Source organism: Hippichthys cyanospilos, chromosome 13, assembly GCF_059441005.1.
Source record: "Hippichthys cyanospilos isolate Australia breed blue-spotted pipefish chromosome 13, RoL_Hcya_1.0, whole genome shotgun sequence".
Lineage (NCBI taxonomy): Eukaryota > Metazoa > Chordata > Actinopteri > Syngnathiformes > Syngnathidae > Hippichthys > Hippichthys cyanospilos.
The window spans coordinates 2,163,926-2,187,970 of record NC_142381.1 but is presented as its reverse complement, the minus strand read 5'-3'; the positions used below and the strand labels follow the sequence as shown (position 1 = coordinate 2,187,970).

At 40.2% G+C, this 24,045-nt stretch overlaps 1 protein-coding gene across 1 annotated transcript in view; it reads left to right on the top strand.

Annotated features, from left to right (window-relative positions):
• Positions 1–24,045, top strand: part of slit3 (slit homolog 3 (Drosophila)) — a 194,085-nt gene that overhangs the window by 3,972 nt on the left and 166,068 nt on the right. The window contains exons 2-4 of the mRNA XM_088431401.1: positions 10,146–10,217; positions 13,545–13,616; positions 17,599–17,670. Coding sequence (XP_088287527.1) covers positions 10,146–10,217; positions 13,545–13,616; positions 17,599–17,670 — 216 coding nt within the window. The remainder of the gene's footprint in view (positions 1–10,145; positions 10,218–13,544; positions 13,617–17,598; positions 17,671–24,045) is intronic.

The window sequence follows — 24,045 nt, the reverse complement described above, 5'->3', positions numbered from 1 at the left end:
CCATATAAATGATAAAATATATACCGTAAATAGAAAGCATACAACATAGAATAGCAAAAACCCTAAACACAATAAATGAAAAAGCATTTAAATTAAGAGTACACTACAAATAAAATACACATTAAACCAAATACGTATAAATAAAAAATTGGGGTTATCACAGATTTCACTTAAAATTGCAGTTTTTAATACGGTAGATTTCGGTTGCCCCAATATTCCGTTAAATTAGGGTGACACAATTTCTGCATTCACGGAAATTTTTTTATTACTACTGTTAATGTAAAATCAATATTTTTCACCTCACATGTTGAAAAGATCTTATCATACTCTAACTGTAATTTTCCGACAACCGAGTTGCCGGTATTTTCCCCTCAAAAACAGCAATTTTTTAATAGCGAATTTCAATAGAAAAACAAGATGACCGAAGTATAAGGCTGACCTGCGGGGGCAGCGTGGTGCACAAGGATTAATGTCAATATTTACTCGAACATATATGGAAATATTGATAAGTGCCAAAATTCCAATGACTACCTACTTTTGTCCACATGCCCCCCCCCCCCCCCCCCCCCCCCCAGTTTAATATCGCAACAGGACACCTGAGAAGCGAATTCTCATTTACCCCTCAGTGGAAAATCATTTTGAGGGGGCTACTTCTACAACTGCGATAACAACTACAACTATTTTTACTCTCCTTTTTATGGCTAGTTCAAACCATATGTATCCACTCGAAGAATACAAATGTAAAAAAAAAAAGGAGTCCCAGAAGTGGTTACAAGTACAAGACACAGGTTGAGAGGGGGAGGGAAGTGGGAATAAAAGTCAATGGTGGTGAAAATAACCGCTGGATAACCTGCCGTGGAATATTGAAAACCACGGGAGAGCGTTTGGCCCGCCTGCGGTGAGGGAGAGTCCATCAAAATTGAAAATAGTTCGGAAAAAAGCTCGGAATTCAACGTACTGACCATTGACGGCGCAGAATGTGGCGCAAAGCATTTTTTGTTTTTTACCGATTAGTAGTGGAACAGATATTTTTTTGGAAGAACTTACCTTTTTAATAATAACCCTCAGTAGCTCTGGCTAGCTTAGCCAATTCAGTTTTTGAATGATTGTATTCGGCATTAGCGTGTTTTTAGCGCTTTATCTGTTATGCTAATATCCTGAAGGTGAATTATTCTCTGGCACTTTGATAACAGCTATGCTAATTATATGAGGCTAGCTGTGTACTGCTGGCAAGCTAAATTGAGTCATGCTAATGTGATGCTAGCTATATACTCATGGTTGCCGTCTTGATGTAAGCGCTTTATCGAAAATGTCAAGTGGTACCTTTTTAATAAAAACTCTCAGTAGCTCTGGCTAGCTTAGCCATCTCAGTTTTTGAATGATTGTATTCGGCATTAGCGTGTTTTTAGCGCTTTATCTGTTATGCTAATATCCTGAAGGTGAATTATTCTCTGGCACTTTGATAACACAGCTATGCTAATTATATGAGGCTAGCTGTGTACTGCTGGCAAGCTAAATTGAGTCACGCTAATGTGATGCGAGCTATATACTCATGGTTGCCGTCTTGATGTAAGCGCTTTATCAAAAATGTCAAGCGGCAATGATGCCAGGGCCTTGACTTTTGCAACGGGCTAGCTAGACTTGCAGTTTCCACGAGGTACTGGGCCGCATGGGACGCACCCGAAATAATGAACATGTCGTGGCCTGTAAGAGTTGGTTAGAGTTTGTGTTTGTTTGTTTGTGTTTTTGCCTCCCTCTTCAGGCGTTTTTTAGATATTTATGTAATTTGAGTAAATTCCAAGCTGTATCACAATATGCTGGTTTAATCACATGACTCCTGGTTTCCATTTTGGAACAGGACCATGGCATATAATAATGTGAGGGCTAATTCCTAGCCATGACTTTAGCAACAGGCTAGCTAGCTAAAGCGCAGGCTCCTGGTTGTGTTTTAGAGGCTTTTGTGTTCAAGTCGCTAAGCTAGCTGTAGTTGTTAGCATTTAACTGGAATATTTTACATGAGTAACGCGAAGGCAGTATTTAACTTTCCCTGGCTAGCTTAGCCAATTTCACCGGCAAAGCTAATTTTACGATGTTTTCCATGCAAATGAACCACTTTGCACTCGAACTTGATTTTGGAAGCGTTAACGTTCACTTAGCACCTTTTGCCAGCAGGAGGAAACCTTTTCTTCCCGACCGTCAATAGAACTTTTGGAACGTTGACAGGCCGGCCTCACTTTTTCTTTCTCCCCGAGAGACGCTCGCATGAACGTTTCCTCAAAGCCGTCACTTTTCTCAGGTTCCCTCCCCGGGGAAGCCACTTGAGATCTCATTTGCATCTAATTAAGAGAAGGGACGAAAGACGGATGGGAAATGGGGGCTCGGGGGGCGCAAAGTGAGGAAAATGAATCCGAGACCTCTTGGGTCCAATTTACGCTCTAACACGTACTCTGGAGTGGGATTATTATTATTTTGTTAAGGAGCTGCAAGTTTCACGTCGTTGCTCAGAAGAAGAGCTACAATATAGGCACCGAAATCAATTTCTTTCAACGATTTCAAAGGATTGACCGATTATGGTGGCCGATATTTGGCTTTTTGATGAATATCAGCTTCAGCGTCTTTCTTAAAAAAAAAAAAAATCATTTGAAACTGTTAGCTTAAAAATTTTCAGTTAACTTTGCTGCCTGTGGGCACCTCGCACTTTTTTTCTCTTGTGAAATGTTATTATTTTGGTATTTTATGATTAGGATTATTTTTATTTTTAAAATATGATTCCGGTAAATTTGACAAAAAGGCCAAAATAGTCGTTTTTAAGTAAATAAATAAATCAATATTATGCAGATTTCCGCAGCAAACATACGTAGAAATATTTACATGTTGAACATTATTTTTATATATAATACCAGTTTTATGTCGCAGAGATTAGGAAGCATTGACAAAAATGTGCATTATTTCAGATGTCCAAAATTTCAAATTATAATCACAAATTAGAGAGTATTATTATTATTATTTTTTTCCGACATGAGCCTAGTTTTGTAAAAACACATCGCATACTGTATATACTATTATATAGTATGTCTTTTATTAATTGCATTTATTGGTGTACATATACGTTTTTTTAAAATGTATTTCTATAAAGTAATTTTATTTGTATTTTTTTTAAAGCAATATTTTCCAGTTTACTGAAAAAGATAATCAGCTCCCAATATGTGTAATTAATTCCTCCCTGGGGGGCGATCATAGCGGTTTATCACTAATCGAGTAATCCTAATCCACTAATCGAGTAATAATAAACATGATTATTACTTATTACTGTTTTTTTACTTACTTATTTTTTAAAGTATGGAATAACATGTTTTGCGGTTATGGTTAAGTATTGTTTTTCTTTCCTTTTAAATTTTTTCACCTGTACACCACACCGGCGTTCAAAAGTCTCAAGTCTCCTGTGATTGGTGCAAGGCCCTCGGAATGGCCACGCCCCCCCACCCTCCGAGCTCGGCGGCGGCAACGTTCCACTGCGGCGAGCGGAATCGGCGCGGGTCCCGATTAAAAGTCGAACAGGCACACGCGCCGTTGAGACTTTTGAAGTCCCTTCCCGACCGCAATGTATTGACTTTGAGTTTTGGAATCCGTCTCCGTGTTTTTGTTTGTGCTGCACTTCTGTGTGTTTGCGGCTTTGCCTCAGCGACAACGCGGGCAGGATGGCGCTGATGTCATCGCTCGGCCTTATTGCTATTGCAGACTTTTTTTTTTTTAGTACTACAGCATAAAAAGCCACAAGGATTTTTTTTTTTTTTTTTATGCCGCTGATCAAATCGTGGTGGCCACCAGTTTGATGCACTTAAGCCAAACCAAAAAGTTTGGGCTCGCGCTTGTAGGTCAGTGGGTGACGCTACAGCTGACCGGTTTCTCTTTCAAGACTCGGCCGGCCAGCTGGCTGCAGCGCGTTTTGGTTTTTTGGGCTTTCTGGGAAACGGCAACACACGCAGCGGGATGAGGCTCCCGCGTACTTGGCGCACATCAAGGATTTGAAATGCTGCTGCCAAAAAACGCTGCTCATTTTTTTTTACTTTACAATCATCTCGCGGGCCGGATTAAATCAGTTTGCGGGCCGGACGCGGCCCACGGCCCTTATGTTTGACACCCCTGATATGTCGCGTATCATTTCAAACAGGTTGTTATAAAAATCTCAACTGGAAAAAATACATTCAGAACTGAAATGCAGACGAATTCAGATGGCGATTAGATTATTCAGTTTTTCGTCTTCCGAAAATGAAAACCCGCGCTTAATAAGGCGCACCGGATTATGTGAGCTTTTGAGAAAATTCAAGGCTTTTGGGTGCGCCTATAGTGCGGAAAATATGTTTTTTCCATCCCTACTAACTGGATGTTAGCTAACATTTTGTCAAGTCTGCAAACTTGTGACTCAACAGCGCCTCTGCAGGTTGCAGCCAAGTATTGCACATTATCGTTCAAGGCTTCCAACTGCAACTCATCGAGGATCAACTTCAATTCTTCGCCGATCAATGATTTCCTTCCCGACGTCTTGTTTTTGGGTTGCGAGGCGCCCGCCCCGGTGTCCCGCATGAGGAAATCCAGACAGAAGCGAGTGGCCCAATAAAATCTCGCGGCGCTAACCAAACGCAGCGAGGCTTTACGAGCTCGTTTGGCCCCCAAATAAAAGGACGCCGGCCGGGGCGGCTCTTCTTTTCATGCGCTCCGCCGTCGTCCTCGTCACCAAACGACGACTTTATTCTTCTTCGGGAATTAGCGCCGGCAAACGGACGGCGGCCAGGGCAATAAAATAAATAAACAACGCTGTAAATCACGTGAGCGAGCCAAGACGCTGAATTCGCAGGCTGGTTTAATGTGACAGACAGGAAGGGAAGGCGACAAATTGGAATTTGGGCAGTGAAGTCATTTTTCCACGAAACGCTTCGGTTTGATTTAGAAGGCTAAATTCTGATCGGGCTTCCAGCGTGGAATGTGTGCGCGGGATTCCGAAGGCGTGACATCACGCCTAATCGGTTCCCTGTTTGTAAATCCGCCAATTAGAATTTTTCTGTGGCTCAAATCCAATGTTAGGGCTAATAGGAAAGTAGTAATCACGTCAAGGTTGTAGGTTTAAATATTTAACCGAGCAGCACACATTTTTGTATTTGAGGGAGGAACTCAATTTAGTCTGGGTTGTTAACGGAAAGTCTCTTCGCTCTACCGTTTGGCAACGAAAAAGCTCAAGCTAACCGCCTAGCAGGTTAGCGTTATTACAGGATTTGGTCTCGTACGCTGTTTCCTTAAAATTGCATTCATAGTAAAATTATATTGTTATTTGCCATTTATAGCTTCAAATGGCCGTCAAACTCATTTTTATCGTAGGCCACGTTGTAGTTTTTTTAAATTGGAAATGTGTTTGTAACACACGCGGCTAGTTTTGAAATCGGAGGCTGGCAAAAACTGTTCAAAAAAGAGAATGGGAATTAAAAAAAATGCTTGTTTAGCATTTTACCCACAAACCTGAAGTCAAATCAGCAGTTTGCGGGCCACATAAAATGACGCGGCGGGCCGAATCTGGCCCCCCGGGCCTCGAGTTTGACACCCGTGACACGGTGATTACGATCCCTTGAAATCGGGCCCCGTATCGGCGTCAAACCAATAACCATACCCGGTTTTATGGATTTTATGCTCTGCTGTGGACATAGCTGAAGGTTTTTTTTTTTCTTTCTATCTCTTCTATTATGTTTTTTTTTCTCTTCTAAGATCTCAAGGAGCTTCTTGGCAAGTACCGACAGGGTTTTTGTCCCGTTCCCCTGATGATTTTTGTCTTTTTCTGTTTCTTGAATGCTGCGAGCCTGTTAAGTGAAATTCCGTTGCCTTGTATTTGCGCAGGTGGAATGACGATAAAAAAAAAAAAAAACGGTCAAACCTTCTGCTTTATAGTACGTTGTAAAAATTACAACGTGATTCACTCTTATTATGATATGGTCCAGTTCACTTTAAAATTTGATGTGATTTACTGTAATTATGATGCAATCAGTGTCATGAAAATGGCAACACAATATTTATTTATTTGTTCTTCTTTTATGGTCTGACAAAAAGGAATATTGCAAGAAAATGATGTAAAATTATAGTCATGAATGATAATGTATGTTATTTTTTTATGAAATATTATTTATTTTATTTATTTTAATGGTCTGACAAGAAGAATTGCAAAAAAAAATAATTTTAACCTTCAAAAAAATTATCGTCATGAATGATATGAAACAATTTTTTTTTTAATAAAATATTTTTATTATTTTTTCATGGTCTGACAAAAGAAAAAGTATAGCAAGAAAATAGTAGCGTAAACTTGCAAAACATTTATCGGCTCCTTTTAATGAAATATTATTTATTGTATTTTCAATGGTCAGACAAAAGAAGAATTGTGAAAAAATAGTCACGTAAACCCGCAATAAAATTATAGCCGTGAATGATAATCATTATCGTAGGTTGTTGAAGAAATATTTATTCAATCTTATTTATTTATTGGTTTTAATGGTCTGACAAAAGGAAGAAGAAATGCAAAAAAAATAGTGACTTAAAGTTGCAATAAATTTATGAATTATAATCAATGTAGCAGATTTTTTATTTATGAAATATTATTTATTCATTATTTTTTAATGGTCCATCAGAAGATGCAGTAACGTTATATTCATGAATGGTAATCAGTGTAATTTTCTCAATTAAATATGAACGATAATGTAGTAGGTTTTTATCATGAATTATTTTTTTATTTACTATTCTTTAATGGTCTGATAAACAGGAAGCTTTGCCAAAAAATAGCGACGTGAACTTGCAAAAAAAATGAATGAAAATCAAGCATTTAACATTTTGTGATTATTTTACCCGGAAAAAAAATTCTAAATGCGAGTATCGAGTTTTTCTGTTTTTATGCCTACTATTATACCAGCCATTAGCATGAGCAGCTAACGCTACTCGACTCATTCTTTTCTTTCCTCCGAGCTGGGGAGAAAAGGAAGCGGGCAATTAGGATTCCTTTGCGTGGCTGCGACTGGTCCAGGCCCAAATTGAGCGTACCTATCTGAGCGCGAGAAAAGGAGGAGCCATTAAAAGCGCTTTGTGGAAAAAATAACAAGAGATTAGCGCAGGAAGTCCAGGACCCTTTTTTTTTCCCCTCCACTCTCCGTTTTTGTACTCCTCAAAAGAGTGAAATATCCAAGAGAGGAAGCTTGTCCCAGACTGAGAGGAAGCTAAGAAGGTCAAAGGTCAAGAAAAGGCAAACAAGACATGTTGTACACGAGACGGACGACCAGCCAAAGAGCATTTCAAGATTTCCACTTTAACTTCATTCCAGGGTGATTCATGTATATACACTCGACTAAAATGGAACTAAAAATAGATGTTTAAAATAGATTCAATTAACCGCCCAGGGAAATTTTCACAATTTTGATTCGTTATATTGAAAGAAAAGCATGTAAAAAAAACTAGCAGGCTAAAATATCGCATAGATGTCAAGACATGACGACTTTCAATATGCCAAGCTGCCGTCCCTTGTAAATGCTTACAAACCAGAGGTGCACCCTATAGGTGTCAAACTTAGCCCATGTCAGGCTCATTTACTGCCATTCAAAAAGATCATTTTTGGACATATTGAAATGCGAATGTTTTGTCACGCATTTCCCTCGATTTTTGCATAATCTTTTCAACGGCAACTTTGGAAGGGGTGCGATAGAATTTTTTGTGTTGACACCCCAAAACCACCGGGTGGCGGTAGCGGCCAACCTCTGACATTTGCGAGACGTTCAGAGACTTTCAGAGACTTCGTCGGTTGGCTTAGCCTGGACTCCCATAATGCAAAGTCTTCAAAACTCACAATACTTTGAATATGAAATATAACATTTTAATATTTCAATTTTATAAACACACAAATATCCAGCATAGTTGCTTTTGCTATTATCGCATTTTTACAATTTTTGTACTTAAAGGGATGTAGGTTCCCAAAAAACTAAAAACGTATATATGCATAGCTAGGCCTGATGCCACTAAACAAAAAGCTGGGGGTTGAAAGTAAAAATATATTCATATAGTAATCGCAACCTTGTGAGAGCTGCCTTTTTTTTTTTTTTTTTTGACTTGTTACCACTGAACTTTGGTCAACTTTTGTCACCTGTGCCGCCATTTGTCCAACTCTCCTCCCCTCCTAATCATTTTCCACGTGTATGCCGCTCAACTTGCGGTTGAGTCGTGAAGTTCCCGACAACACCTGCCGTTTGACCCCCGCCTCTCATTTTAAACACACACACACACACACACACACGTGCATGTGAAAAAGCAGTTGTCAAACTGCCAGCTGGTCAGTTCAAGTAAGACTCAATCTTTCTGCTTCTCCTCCTCTCAGGCACTTGAATTTCCTTATCTCGCTGCATCTGAAAGTTTAAAAAAAAAAAAGAATACATGCAAATAAAAATATCCTGAGAGATGTTTTTCCGCCAGCCTGCTTTTTATTATGCGGCTTCCCACCTGGCCTGCTGTGTTTGTTTCCGTAGCCGGCGAGATGGAGATAAGGATGGAGTGATGGTGAAAGACAAGCCAGAGAGGGAAAATGTAGCCAAGTGTAAAAGGAGCCAGATCTTGAGCTAGGAGAGGGGAGATTAGAAAATACGCCGGGCAGATCAGAAGGGAGGAAAAAAAAGCTTTGAGTAAACTGAGGAAGATCCAAAGATAAATGGCGGAAATGGTGTTAATTTAACTCGTTCAATCCCGAAGACGCATTTTTACGTTTTTAAGACTCAAGACTTTCAATCCCAGGTGCTTTTATTCAAGTGTTAGGCTAAAGGTGCTTTGCTCAATTATTTCCCTGCAACGTCCCCCCCCCCCCCCCAACACACACATGCCACAGTGACTTATTAAGATCGTCACCACACTATAAGGCGCACCAGATTATAAAACGCACCTTCAACGAATGACAGAGAAAACTTTTACATGATCCTCTTCGTTTTAGTAATATTCCTGCGCGTGAGCAAGGACTGACTCGGCCGATGGTTCAGTCTGCTTGCTTCTGATATTGAAAATAATGCTGTAACAACCTCAGCTAACACTAGCTGCTGTTAGCTGCATCGGGCACTGGATGCTAACAACTGACGTCCGCCTGTTTTTTTTTTTTTTTTTTTTTTTTACTTGTGTGTGTGTATATATATATATATATATATATATATATATATATATATATATATATATATATATATATATATATTTTTTTTTTTTTTTTACTTTTTTGACTTACTATATATATATAAAATCATCCTTTGCATAAAACAGCAAATATTACTGCAGCTGATTGAGTCACTTAGTTGAGAAAACGTTTTGTGTATATAAAATGAAATAAACGACATTTTTGCCAGGCAGAGGGAAATCTTTCTGGTCGAAAATACGCGCCTTGGCTCAATCAGATTTTGGGCAACGGTCGCGGGTTCAAGCCTCTCGTCTACCTCCCATTGTTTTCCGCCCACTTCAAGTGAGCGCATTTGTGCCTGGACCCCCCCGGACCTCCACTTTGGAGCAGGCTGCAGTATGGCTCCTATTAGCTCTTGAAACCTAATATGGGGCTTAAATCAGATTTATAAATGTTTAGGTGTGTTATGAAAAACACACATGCGGGGGCTGCCTGGGGCAAAGACAGACTGTTTACGTGCCCATATATGTGCGTGTGTGTGTGTGCGTGTGTGTGTGTGTGAAACAAGAGGGAAAATTGCGTTTGTTGTCCGTGCGACAGCGTTTCAATAAACATTCGGACGTCAACACACACACTTGACTGCGGCATGTATATGCGCTAAGGTGATTGAATGACAGGCAGGAAACACGAGCAACTTTGAAATCGCGCCGCGAAAAAAAAAGTCCTCAGGTTTTGCGTTTAATGCGCATTTTTGGAAGTTTGTTTGCACGTGCCATGGCGTGCGCGTGTGTGGGCTTCACGGCCGCCGGGCATTCTCACGCTCCGCCGGGCTTACATTTTTTTGGAGACGCGTACTGTTTGTTGGTGCTCGTTGAACCTGATCAACCTTTTATTTTTGCCTCTTCAAATGTGCTTTGGATGCTTGTTGTTTTAATGGCTCTTTTTTTTTCTTCTTTTTTTCCCCTTTTTTGCCTTGCAGGGACCTGAACAGAAACAACATCACCCGGATCACAAAAGTGGACTTTTCTGGCATCAAGAACCTTCGAATACTGTGAGTTTTTTTTGTTTAGTTTTTTTTTATGTGTGGAAAAAGGATATTTTTCTTTAAAAAAAAAAAAACAATTCGAGTGGGGGAAGCATGCGACAAATTCATTCAAAAACATTTCACATGGTTTTGTTTAGTTCTTGTTAAAACAGCAAAATGGAACAAATATTTACTCGATCTTTCACATACGCTTCTCTCTGTCTTTTCAGCTATCTAGCAAACTATTCTAGTTGTCGGTATGTCTTGCTAAACCATGTAGCGACAATATCTAAGCTATCTAAAATATCGGAAGTATGTATCTTAAATATGTATAATATAGATAAAATCCAATCTAACTAAAATATCCACCTACTGTAAGCTATTTGTCTATCGAAGATATCTAAAACTACACTGCTAACTAATTAGCTAGCTAAACTCTGTCGCCAAGCTAGCAAGTGAAACTATCCAAGATATCTATTTATCTACTTGTTCCTATAGTCAAGATGCAGTATCTGTAAAATATTTAATCGATTTATTTAGCGTCTTAAAAATCGAATCCATCTAAGATATTGTAGCTAAGATCCGTTACGATTTAGCTAGCTCAACTATCTTGCTAGCTAAACGATCCAAGAGATCTGTCTGCGTATCTGTTGAAATGATCAAATCTATTTATCGTATGAAATTGAAGCCATCTCGGAAAATAACTAAAATTTCTATTTAATCTAGCTACACTATCTAATCTGTCTGTTTTGCGAAACTCTTTTGCTAGCTTAGACATCTAGCTTGCTAAACTATCCAATAGATCTGTCTGCGTACCGTAGCTGTTGAAATGATCAAATCTATTTATCGTAAGAAATTGAATCCATCTCGGAAAACAACAAAAATTTCTATTTAATCTACCTAAACTATCTAACCTGTCTGTTTTGCGAAACTCTTTTGCTAGCTGAGCCATCTAAGCTCCGTGTCTATTTAGCTAAGCAAGCTATCTAGCTAGCTAGCATCTGCCTATAACTATATAAGCCATCTTGCTAAACTGTTTAGCTACCTCTATGAGCCGCGTTACCGAGCTAAAAGCGCGTTGGGAAAGGCGCTCCGATCACGCGGCGGTTCGGAAACTGGAGAGCGTGATTCCAAAGTGTCGTTTGTTTGGTCAGAGCGCGCCAAAAACGGAGAGGGTTATGTGTGTGCTCAAGCGAAAAGCTTGCCGTCCTCCATTTTTATTTCAAGGCCGTTTGCCGCGAACGGGGACGTATCGGTTGTTCCACGAAGTACTTAACCCGTTAGTTTGTGCGCGTATACGTGTGTGTGTGTGCGGGCCCGTAATAACTATAATCACACAGGCGCACTCCGCAGGCCGGCGGATAAAAATACACCCGCTGCACAAGCCGGGCTGGGAAGTGGAAATAAGTCGATGCATGTGTGTGTTTTCATTTGTAAGCACATTTGTTGACCGCCGCGGCTTTTGGCGCTCACGTCGGCCAGCGCGACAACTTGCGAGTGAGTTTTTCGGCGTCTCTGCAACAAATGGGGGGACTCTGGATGCGTGCGCGCGCGGGAGGGAGAGAGAGAGTGCGACGGCTTGGCGGTTTGTTTCATGTGGTCGGCGAGAAACTGCTGTGACATTTCCCCACTGTAAATCTCTGCAAATTGGCCAGGAGATGCTTTGGGGAAGTCAAGATAGTCTGAGAAAAGTACGAGCGCCAAAGCGCGCACGCCGGAGTGTGGATTACATGTGGACGCTTATGTATTTTCCGCACGATAAGGCGCGCCTAAAAGCTAGCGATTTGCGCAGAAGCTGACTGCGTCTTATGATGCGGCGAGCCTCATACGGAGCGTTAGCGTCGAGTTTTTTGAGAAAAACTTAATTGCCATTGATTTTTAAATCTGCATTTCAGTTCTAAATGTATTATTTTACGATTTTTTATTTCACCTTGTTTGAAATTTTGATATGCTGTATATGGGGCAATTTTAAAGCAAATTATATGGGGACAAGGCGCAAAAAATGTTTTTTAAATCATCAAAACGATATATGTTCAGTTTAATCTTTGTCGAATGTATTTATTTATTTTAATTATTTCTTTTAATAATAATGAATACAAATAAATAAAAAATAAGTTTAATATTTAATTGAATCATAATTATACTCTTTTAAACCTTTGATTCCTCTTGGCATTGATCTAAACAGTCTTTTAATATAATTGAGGTATTTTGTTTCCGTTCTTCCCTTTCCACAAATCATCTTTATTCTTAATTTCGGATTCAAAAGTTTGACTGACATGATGAAATTAAATGGAAAAAAAAGTGTATAAATAAACTTATATATAAAATTCAAAATGTGTGTGTGTGTATGTATATATATATATATATATATTATATATATATATATATATATATATATATATTAGTTAAAACATGAAATGAAATGGCAAAAAATGAGTATATACTATACAATAAATGAGAAAATATATGTATTCACTTTCATTTATTTATTCAGTTTATATATACATATATAATTAAAAAATATATATATATTTTTTTTCTGTGTTTTGCTTGAGGAGTGTATAAAATATGCAGTTTCCCCACCTCAGGAGCAAATTCTAGTGAACTCGGATTGCAAAAGCGGCGTCCTGCTGCATACGTAATCCAAACGATTCCTAATCAAACGAACTCCCAATCGGCGAAGCTTGAGCATACGTTTGAGCGTCGGAGCCGATCCAGCTGCGCCCTTCTTTAAACACACGGCGGATTGATGAAGACAGTCCGATAAATGGTTCCGATGAGATTAAATGGGAAAGCGATCGGCGTTTGTCCTCGGAACGCAAAGCATTCGTATTTGTCACCGAAATAAAAGACCGCCAGCAGAAATGAGGGCTTCGGGAAATGACGGGTTTACACGCTAACGGCACCTAAGGTTGAAAGACGGGCGAAAGCCGGAGCCCGAAAGCGGAACGGGCCCGCCCTTGCTTGTTTTGGCCCGCCGAACGCCATCGACCTTTGCGTGGTGTCGGATTCATTTTTCAATGGCTGCGATGTCTTCTTTTTGTTTTCGCAAGCGTTCGCTGCTCATAAAATGCGATGGGTTCCTCGGAAAGGCCTCCCTTTCGATCTGGCAACGTGTCCACTTTTCTATTTGTCTTGGCGGGACCGGGAAATTCAACCTGTTTGTCCCTTCCTCGGGTCAGCTCAAAACATCTGTCGGTAAATGAAATCCTTCCAGACTACTTAGTGGGAAGAAATGGAATTGCTCCCTTGTTATGGAGATGCAAAAGAATTCTTCATCTGATGCCTTCACGGTTTTTTTCCTCCCCGCTCGCGTCGGCTCATCACCGGTTTGTCTTTTGTGTCTTGCCGCAGTCACCTGGAGGATAACCAAATCAGTGTCGTGGAGAGAGGAGCCTTTCAAGACCTGCGACTGCTCGAGAGACTGTAAGGAGACTTAATAGTTTATATATATTTATATATATATTTATTTTATTTATGTATTTATTTATATTTTATTTATTTATTTATATTTTATTCATATATATATATATATATATGTATTTATTTATGTATTTATTTATATTTTATTTATTTATTTATATTTTATTCATATATATATATATATATATATATATATATATATATATATATATATATATATATATATATATATATATATTTGATACACTGTATGCTATATTTCTTAGTATATCATGTGTTTATACTGTACACACACATATATATAAATATTTTTTTTTCTATATATACATATCTATGTATAATATATGTATATGTATGTATGTTATATATATGTATATATATATTTATATATATATATATATATATATATATATATATATATATATATATATATACACACACATACATACATCATACATACATATGTATGTATTTATGTGTGTATATTTGCGTGTGAAGACAATGCCTTTAAAAATTCTGTGACTGATCACGACACAAGATTTTTTTTTCAAATTAGGCTAAAGGGTGGCATTTCATGCAATACAAGCATAAAATGATGAAACAAATGTTCGTTTTGATTATAAACAGTTGTGCCGCAACGGCTAGCTAGCTAGCTCATTAGCCAGCTACGGTACCCATTTGAAAGCAAGCTCTAATGCAATAAGAAAACTCGCTTTGATCCGCCCCGAACTTTCCGTTCGTCTACCTCGGCGAGCTTATTTTTTCAGACAACGACTTGCTGCCTTGGAAAAATAACGAAGTGCGGCCAGCTCCTTTTTCAGCCACGTTCTCCAAACACATGTAATGGGCTAATTGGTTAGCTTAGCTCATTGACCCCATTACCCAGGCTTGCTTTTAAAATTTGCCTCTGACTCATAGCCAGAGTAAAAATAGCTTCCCCGCTGCACTCGGTTAGCCGGCGTTTAAGTCAAGACCTCATGAAAAATGACAAAGACAAGACGGGGAGGTTTTGACTGACGTCTCCATATAATCTACACATCTGAGGAGGGAAAAACGTCATGACAGCGCGTCAGCCGAGTGCTAGCAACATGTGTACTTGGCTTAAGATGGCACGTCGCCATTAAAGTCTTTGGGCGGGGGGGTCCGAGGCCGGTCTCATTTTTCAAGGTTCCCCTAACGCGCCGGGTCACGCCGGGGTCGGAGTTCACGGAAGGAAGGGGCCAAGGGGCCCCCGAATCGCTTGACTGGATACGTACTTTAGCACGTGGAAATAGTTTTGTTTATTGTCCAGGTCTTCAAATTGTCAACAGGTTTGGAAACCAATAGAAGTGCAATGTGGGACATTATTGGCAAAAAATTGTTGGCAAAAACTGGAAATGAATTTTTCTATAGTCCCTTCTAGGAACGAGAAAACAATTCACCGACTTGCCGTAGTCTCTTTAAATAAGATTTTCTATAAAAAAAAAAAAAAAAAAAAAAATCAAAGTATACCTAAAATTGCATCACAATACAAATCAACTTTCATATTTACTTTTCAAAGGGTTTATATAGGTTACAGGTTAGTCTGAAACTGAAAAAAAATAACTTTATCATGCATTTAAAAGTGACAGGACAAAAAAAGGTAAATCTGTATTTAAACTGGAAACATTTTCGACCAAAATCAATAAATAAGATGGACATTTTAAGGTAAGCAGCGGCATTTAAGTCACGTATTTTTATTTGAAATTTTTCTTTGTCACGATGTGCAGTCCCAGGCACTCGTATTTTTTTCCAATTTTTCCAACTTTTTCGCAAAAAAGTTTCTAAAAATAGCTTGTATTAAAGCAATCAATTCCTTAGGCACTTCAGCATTTAATATAATCATTTACTTTACTACTCAACTATACAAAAGTTCACATTTAAAAAAAATATAAATAAGCACCTGGATTTGAATAATCGGTCTCATAAAAAATCACAAACATGAACATTTGTCTTTGTTTTTGTGACGAGCCATCAACCCGGAGTCAAATCCGATACCCAAATAAACGGTGATCAAAATACCTCATAGACAGCAACTCTGTTGTAACGCCTGGTGAGGGTGAAAGGTCAACGTCGTGGCGGGGACCGGTGATTTATTGCCGTTGCCGCACGGGGGGGGGATCCTATCTTGTCCGCGCTGCAGGCGAGCGCATCCGTCTTGGTCCGCACGTGAAACTTCCATCAATCACGCACATCACAAGAATCGGCGGCGTCCGAAAAAGTCCCGCCGTGCCTAATAAAGTGATAACGCGCCGCCAGACTGTCGCTTGGGGCTACGCAAAATCCTAATCAGTAAGTCGTTACACGATTTTAATAAAGCGCCTACAACAACTGGAATTAGGCTCGAAATGATTCATTGAATAACTTCCGGGCCTGAAAAGTTTGAGAAAATAGAACTCCAAACGTGGGGTCGAAAAGCGGGGTGTTGTTATCGGGTTGAAGCGGGTTCAAAGGTCGTCGTCTGTGTCTTCTCTACTCTTCGACCTCGCGCCCTTTGACGTCCTCGCGCCTCTTTCCTTTGGTGCCTAGATAACGCGTCAGCAAAAAGCAGAAGCTGCTGTTTGTAAACAGCCACGGTCTTTGATCCTGACACGGTTGCAGTTTTTCACAAGCTGATAGCTAGCTAGGACGTTGAACTTCTCACCCGCGTGTCCCTCATTGTTTCGGGAATGAAATTGCGATCTTGATTTGGAGATTGCCAAAGCCACATGTTTTTCGAAGGGCTCGTTTGCCGACAAGCTGTAATTAGAATGATTGTGTGTGGCTAAATGGCTCAGGGAGCTCGCAAAATTTCAACCGTCTTTTAACATTTTTAATGGCGTTTTAAATTTGAAAGAAAAACGAAAAGGTGCAGAGTGTTCGCCACGTCTTTGAAAGGTAACTTAAAGGGAAAATTCCCTTAAGTTAGCATGGTTTTCAAATCGAAATCGGTCCAAATTGGTGTCTGTTTGTCAAAACGCCGAATATCGGCTCCCGTTTTCGTCAAAAGACCTCATATTACCTCCCAGGTTCGTCAAAACACCGGCACTTATGTTCTTCAAAACACCGAATATTTATGCCTATATTTGTCAAAACATCCAATAGCTGCACTTATGTTCTTCAAAACACCGAATATTTATGCCTATATTTGTCAAAACATCCAATAGCTGCGCCTTTGTTCGTCAAAACATTGAATATCGGTGACTGTTTGTTAAAATTCGTCGGAATTTTGGCGCCAGTGTTTCTTAAAAACGCTGAATATTTGGTAGCTGTTTCATCATAACACAGAATACCGTCACCTATGTTTCATCAAAACAGTGAATGTTGGCGCTGATGTTTTGTCAAAACACCAAATATCGCTATATTTGTCAAAATACAGAATATCTGCTCCCATTTTCGTCAAAACACCGAAAATCAGCACCTATGTTCATCAAAACACCGAGTATCGACGCCTATGTCCGTCAAAACAAATATCGGCGCCTATGTTTGTCAAAATCCCGAATACCGGCGCCAAATTTAATCAAAACACCGAATATCAGCGTCGACGTTTCGACAAAACACCGAATATCAGTGCAGACGTTTCGTCAAAACACGAATACCGGTGCGGACGTTTCATCAAAACACAAAATACCGGCGCTGATGTTTGATCAAAACACCATATATCGGCGCCAATGTTTCGTCAAAACACCGATTGTCGGTGCCACCGTTTTATATCAATCCCGATGTTTGGCTGGAATGATAATCTATCTCCGGACTACACCCAAAACTTAGAATTATTCACAATATTGCACAGTGACTGTCGTTTAAAATATGTACAGACTCAGACAAAAAAACTTGCTCACACACTCACCACACTAGTGTGCTGACCTTTAAACCGGTATAAACAAAAATCCCGATGATTTATTCACGCCTTTCCACGGCAAATATTTCTCGGGTGTCTCGTCGATCCATTATTCATCCGTCCGCCTTCTTCCGTTTGTCTCCGCAGCCGACTCAACAGGAACAGGCTGACGCTGCTCCCGGAACTTCTGTTCCAGTCCAATCCCAAACTGGGCCGCCTGTGAGTACCCCCGTTTCAACGCCGCCGGCTTGGCGTGCTTTTCCCGCCCGTTCTCGGAGCGTTGGTCGTGTGACGCGGAATGGATGCTTTGCTTTTGTTTTCGCCTCGGGTTGGGACGGACATTGGAGCCGCTTACGTATTTTTGCGCCGCTTTTCATCGCGTGTCCGCGATCGTTCGAGATGCGTGTGATATATCGTCGGTGTGTGTGTGTGTGTGTGTGTGTGTGTGTGTGTGTGTGTGTGTGTGTGTGTGTGGAAAGAAAATATCACCGGTGGGATGCTGAATGCTTTGAAAGCTCGCCAGGAGACAAGATACTTTTTATTACGCGTGACAACTTCCACTTGACGGCGGTTGCGTCATTCGAATAAATCTGGAGGAATCGCCGCAGTCGAGACACCTTTGTGGATTTCCAGTAGAAACGCCAATTTGGATTGAAATGTACTGCACGCAACAGGAAAACGGCGCGCAGGTCGCTGGGGGCAAGGACAACTCGTTATTTTTTTTTCAAATTAAATAATACATATTATATGACCCCAAACACCCGAGGATCCCCGATTACATCAATGAAGATGTGTTCAGGAGCATCCGAGAAATGTATTGTAACGATGTGCCCCCCCCCCCCCCCCCCCCCCCCCCGCCCCTAATTATTTTAGGAATAATTTAAGATGACTTTTTACAAGTTGTTGTCTTTTTTACATATTTTCTTTACATGATCAAAGTTTGTTTTACTTGATATATTTGAACTATTTAAATGTAATATTTTCAAGTAAAATAGTCTTGACTTTCTAATTTTTTTTCTTTTTAATAGTTTAAACATTTTATATGGTATGTTTTTATGAAAATATTATAAACCTATATATTTATTGGAAGTCTAGATGTATTCAAACTACAGTATATACTTGAAATTAATATTAAGCAATTTGTTTTTTTAAGGATTTTCCCCAGAAACAATATACAGTATTTTTAAAGTAAAATACAATAACCCCCTTTTTGCCAAATCTTTTTAGAAATCATTTAGCAAAAGACACTTTCATTTTAAAAACAATAGTTCTATTTATTTTTCCAAATTAGAAAGACATTTCTACAAAATTCTACAAAATTTCTACAAAATTTTTCATTCTTTTTATTCAAAATTTATTTTATATTTTTTATAATAGGAAATGATATTATTCTGCCTTTTTTTAAATTCAAATAAGCTTGTTTTGTATACATTTCCAGAAAGATTTTTCTTCTCGCATGTAGGCTACCTCTCCATGTATCAAAATGCATGGTCGGCATGTATTTCCTGTTCATAAAGCAAACAAGTTACTGAGCGGCACCTCCGCAGGTCGCATCCAGTACTGCGCCTTAGCTTAACCCAGCTGCTCTCAGACATAAATGTCCCCGAAACGATTATTCAGACTTTCAGGAAAAACATTTGACGATTTTCACTGGTAACTCACTTTTTTTTTTTTTCGCCGCAAATATGCAGACCCGAAGACGGACTTTCCTATTGAATCGAAGCCAAACAAAGCACCATAAGTCTCCCTTAGAAGACTTTTATTTCGAAAATGCTAATTCTCTTCCTGCGTTTGGAGCGCCGAGCTGTTCACAGAGCCGTAAATTCCCAACGCATGGAAGTGCCGCCCTCATTCCAAAGATTTATCCCCGTCTGCGCATTTCATCCGAGTCGTCCCCCGGTTGCGCGCGCGCTAGTTTTGCGGCGAGGTGCGATGTACGGCCAACCTGAGCGCCAAACTGTCACTTGCGTCAATTGCGGCTTCCGCATAAGGACGCGCGCCGAGCCTGTTGACTTTCGGGGGCCCTCTTGTTCTACACCGTTGACGGTGTGATATTTTCCCGCCCCCGCCCGGCTTAGCGTTAGCCCTAAAACTCTTAATTGAAGCGGAAAGGCCGCCGTTTGTCACCGCTCGGTAGGGTGGAAAAGGTGGAGCCGGAGCGAGCGCCCGTCCGGATTTAACGTTATAAATTTCGCCGTCTTTATATCCAGACGTTACCATCAGCACAAAGTAAATTACAGAGTCTGGACTGCTTCTACTGTCTTTTATTTTCTTTCTCCCGGATTTTTTTTCCCTCTCGTCTTTCGCCGCCGTTTGACCGAGCCTTTTATCCGTCCGATGTTGGTTTTTGCAACAGGGAAATGTTGAATGTGTTTCGAAATGAGGAGAATCGCACGCCACAGTATAAAACATTTGTTAAAATGACAAAATAGTAAAATGATACCAATAATCGGATAATAATAATAGCACCCCAAATATAACCTTAAAAAATGTATGCATTTATGCAGTATATATTAAATATATAATAAAACATATTTCAACATAATGTAAAAAGTCAGTTGTTACAATAATGCACTAATAAAATATGACAAATAAAATGATGATTACAAAATTAATATATATTTCCAAATGAGAATAATATTCCACAGCATGAGATTAAAATATAAATGTATGCATTATGCAATATAAATACATAAAAACCTCATTTTAACGTCAAATACCAAAGTATTTGTTGCAACGATAATGCACTAAGAGAAAATTATTAGTCAAAACATAAAACAATCACATTTTATTATAATGTAAATCATTGTAAATATTTGTGATAATGCAAGAGTAAAGTAATTCCTATAATAGTTGAATAATAGTAAAATAATAAATATATTAAATGATAAACAATACAATAATATCTAAAACATAAATGTGTTAATTAAAGCAATATAAAAAATATATAAAATGTCAGTTGTTATATTGCACTAATAAAATAAAATTATCATAATAAAATGAATAAAATAAACGCTAAATGAGAATCACATTCCACAGTATTGGGTCACGTGACATTCGCAAGCTGAGCCGCGATTGGTTATTACCCGCGCTTTTCGGTTGACAGCAAGTGGCAAAATGGCCGCCCCTTGGATAAATGCTGTGGATATTGCCGCGTAATCGATATTCAACAGGCAATATTATTCATACCTGCCGCGTTTCGACATTTTGGGTTGACTTCCCCTTCGACGCAAAATGGAAGTCGGAACCTCGCTAGCCGGGCAGCTCCGCGTTTGGCTAATATTCAAAACAAAAGATGGGCCGTCGTTATGTCACGAAGAAGATGAGTTGAGAATCGCGAGCGGCTGGCAGCCCGTCCGCCCGCCCGCCCGCCCGCCCGTTTGACTTTGAAAGGGGAAACGTTGTCGGATTTGTGGAAGGTCTGGAAGGTGAAGTGGAAGCCCGGCAGGATTCTGGAAGGTGCAGATGAAAAAGCGGCACGCCGGCGGCGGCTTTTCGCTTTGGATGTCAAAACCGTGGCGGCGTGATCGGATTTACCTCTCAATCCATCTGTTGAAGCCCTGCGGTCTGAGGTTTGGAGACCGCGGGGGCGGGACGCGCGCAGGGGGGGATTCCGTCTTTGCGGGCCAGATGAATACCAGAATCCCGTCTTGGAGATCAACCAAGCATCGGGGGATCGATGGAAAAGTTAACGGTGTCCGTTTGCGGGACGGCCCGGCTGACTGCGGTGATGATTGATGCTCGGGATTTTTTTTTTTTTGGAGGGGGGGGTCTTCTTCGAATGAGGGTGGGGGCAGGAGGCGACGGCGTGTTGATGGATGGCGGGGGGGAGCCGATGCCCCACCAGGTGCTCAGCAAGGGGGGTCGAGCCAAGATGGAAATGGTGATAAAGATGAATGCCGGACTGGAGCCGGCGGTTTTGACCGCGGCCATTTTTAACATTTGACGTTATGACACGTTCACCCGCGCAGCACTTGTATCAATTTCGGGATGTTACGGAGACCCCCGTGGGGGAGAGGAACGTCCGGTTCGTTCATGCTTCACAGAAAATGACCGTTTTTAAAAACCATCCCATAAAGCCGCTTTTACCCATTTTTGCTTAGCATGTCTTTCCTGAGTGTTGTCCACTCTGTCATAGTGAAATATTACTCGCTATTAAATACCGCTTTCAAAAATTCAAACTTACATCAGAAGCTGCCGCATTGCTTAGTGAATGTCCACTATAAAACGGAAACATTAGCCAAAAATGTCCACTCTGTCATTGTCCATGTCAACAAGCTTAAAATATCCACTTTGTCATGTAACTTTCTTAAAAAAAGTCAAGAAATTCGACCAATGATCAACAGCTATCTGAGGCATGTTGCTCAATGAACAGCCATTATAAAATGTCAAAAGAACTGCCAGAAATGTCCACCCTGTCATTGTTGAGATGTTGCCAAGCTTAACAAACCTCAGAAATTCTACTCAGCAGTTAAGTGAATCATGTTGCTCCAACACCAGCAATAAAGGTCCACCCTGTCATTGTCAGGATGTTGTCAAGCTTAACTTGTTCACTCACTTGCTTAAAAAAGTAAAAAATACAGGAATTCAACCTATAATATCAGCAACGTCCTGATGCAATTCCAACATTAGCCAAAATGTCCACCCTGTCGTTGATGATCTTGTCAAGCTTAACATATCCAAGCTCTCAGTGAAATACAACTTGCTTAAAAAAATAAAACAAAACTGAAATTCAACTCAGCAATTAACTGAATTACTTGCACCAGCATTGCTCCAAAATGTCCACCCTGTCAAGATGTTGTCAAACTTAATATATCCACTGTCTTAAACTGCATCTATATCAGCAGCTAACTGATGAATGTTTCTCAGTAAAAGTCCACCTTAAAATACGTAACATTAGCCAAAAATGTCGTCATTGTCAAACTTAACATGTCCACTATGTCACCGTTACATTAAAGCTTGACAATAATAAAAAACCTTCCGAGGTTCACCGTATAATATCATGTTTCTCAGCAAAAGGCCACCATAAACATTAGCCGAAAACGTCCATCTTGTTTGTGTCCACCCCTGTCGGCAAGCTCGTATTGCGTGCAATTTCTCAATCCCACTTTACACAATCTCGACTCATTCACTTTCTAGTGATTTTTGACGTAATGAAGTATGCTCGTACTCGAGGATAAGAGTTTGGAAACGGTTCTCGCGGAAGGTCTCCAGGTCCATTGAGCTCAGACTTGGCCACGTTGCCTTCGCGAGACAGTGCCAGGCTGATTGAAATGAAATTTGGTAAAGTGCCGTAGCCCGAGCCAAAGGAGAACCTCATCTTTTGGCCTCTCGGACGCTTGTTTGCGAGCCCCGACGCATCTGCTACTTTTTCCACATTTACGGGCAAAACGTACCTTGTCCGCCCCCGCCCCGAGATCTGCGTGTTTCGTGTCGGCGCATATTCATCGAGCGCCAGAAGCGAGACGTGACGTTCGCTCCAAATCGTCTCAAAGCGAACCCGCTTGTGTCACTTGTCAATTTGCGGCTTTTCCACGCGGGACGTGTGACTAAAACAAGCCAGCTTGTCTCCTCGTACCGGGATCTTTTTTTTCCCCTTTCCGATGTCAAAGAATTTTTATGTTTGCCGTGAAATAGCGCAGGGGCCGCATGTGGTTGCCATTTAAGCGCGCAAATATAGGTGAGTGGAATGACGAGATGGTTGTTGCGGAGAACGTTTTTCGAGTAATAAAAATTCAGAGCTTGAAATAAATCTGTTTACCAGACGCTATATTTTTAGGCTGCTCCATCCGTGTACATAATTCGAGGCCGGCGTGTACATATTTACCCGCGCCGCGTCGTTTTAACGCGTTCCCTGATGTACATACACGTTGAGCTTTGCTTTTATGTGCGTGCGTAAAAGCCAGAGAGACAAAGTTGATAGCGGGCCAAATGTACTCACGTAGCGTTTGTTTAATCACAATTTGGGTTTACACGAGGAGGCTAATTGAAAGCAGACGCCCGCAGTCTGCCTGGAAAAAGCAGATGAATGGGAACGGATGGCCCGAGAAAACGGAGAAGCAGAAAAAGCTTTGATAAAATGTTGCTCAACGGACTAATGATCCGCCTTTACTCCCGCCCGGGATGATTCAATTGGACCTGGCAGCTCCTGGAAGCGCGTTCGTCTTTCAACGCAGCGGCGGACGATTTAAGAAGAGTTTAGTAGGAAATGATACAGGATTGGACCGTTTTCCAGGAACGTCGCATCGCCCTCGGCTCGCGAGAAATAAATGGGACCGTAGTACAAATAGGATACGTCCAATAAAAATCCAGCGTTTACAAGAGGGAAGGAAAATCAAGTGGAACGAGAGGATAATACTAGATAAATAATTCAGATATGACTGAGTGGTATAAATACTGCGGCCGCCGATGTTCCTTTCAATTTTGTAAAGTGCTTTAAAAAAATATTTCCTCAGTTTTTTCTCGTACACCTAACCGTGGCTATTTAAACCCGGGTAATATTCCCAAAATAAAGATCCGTCTATCGAGCTATTAAAAGAACAATGCAATACGCATAGTGCGGTTTATTCATTTATAATTTACTCTCACAAAGTT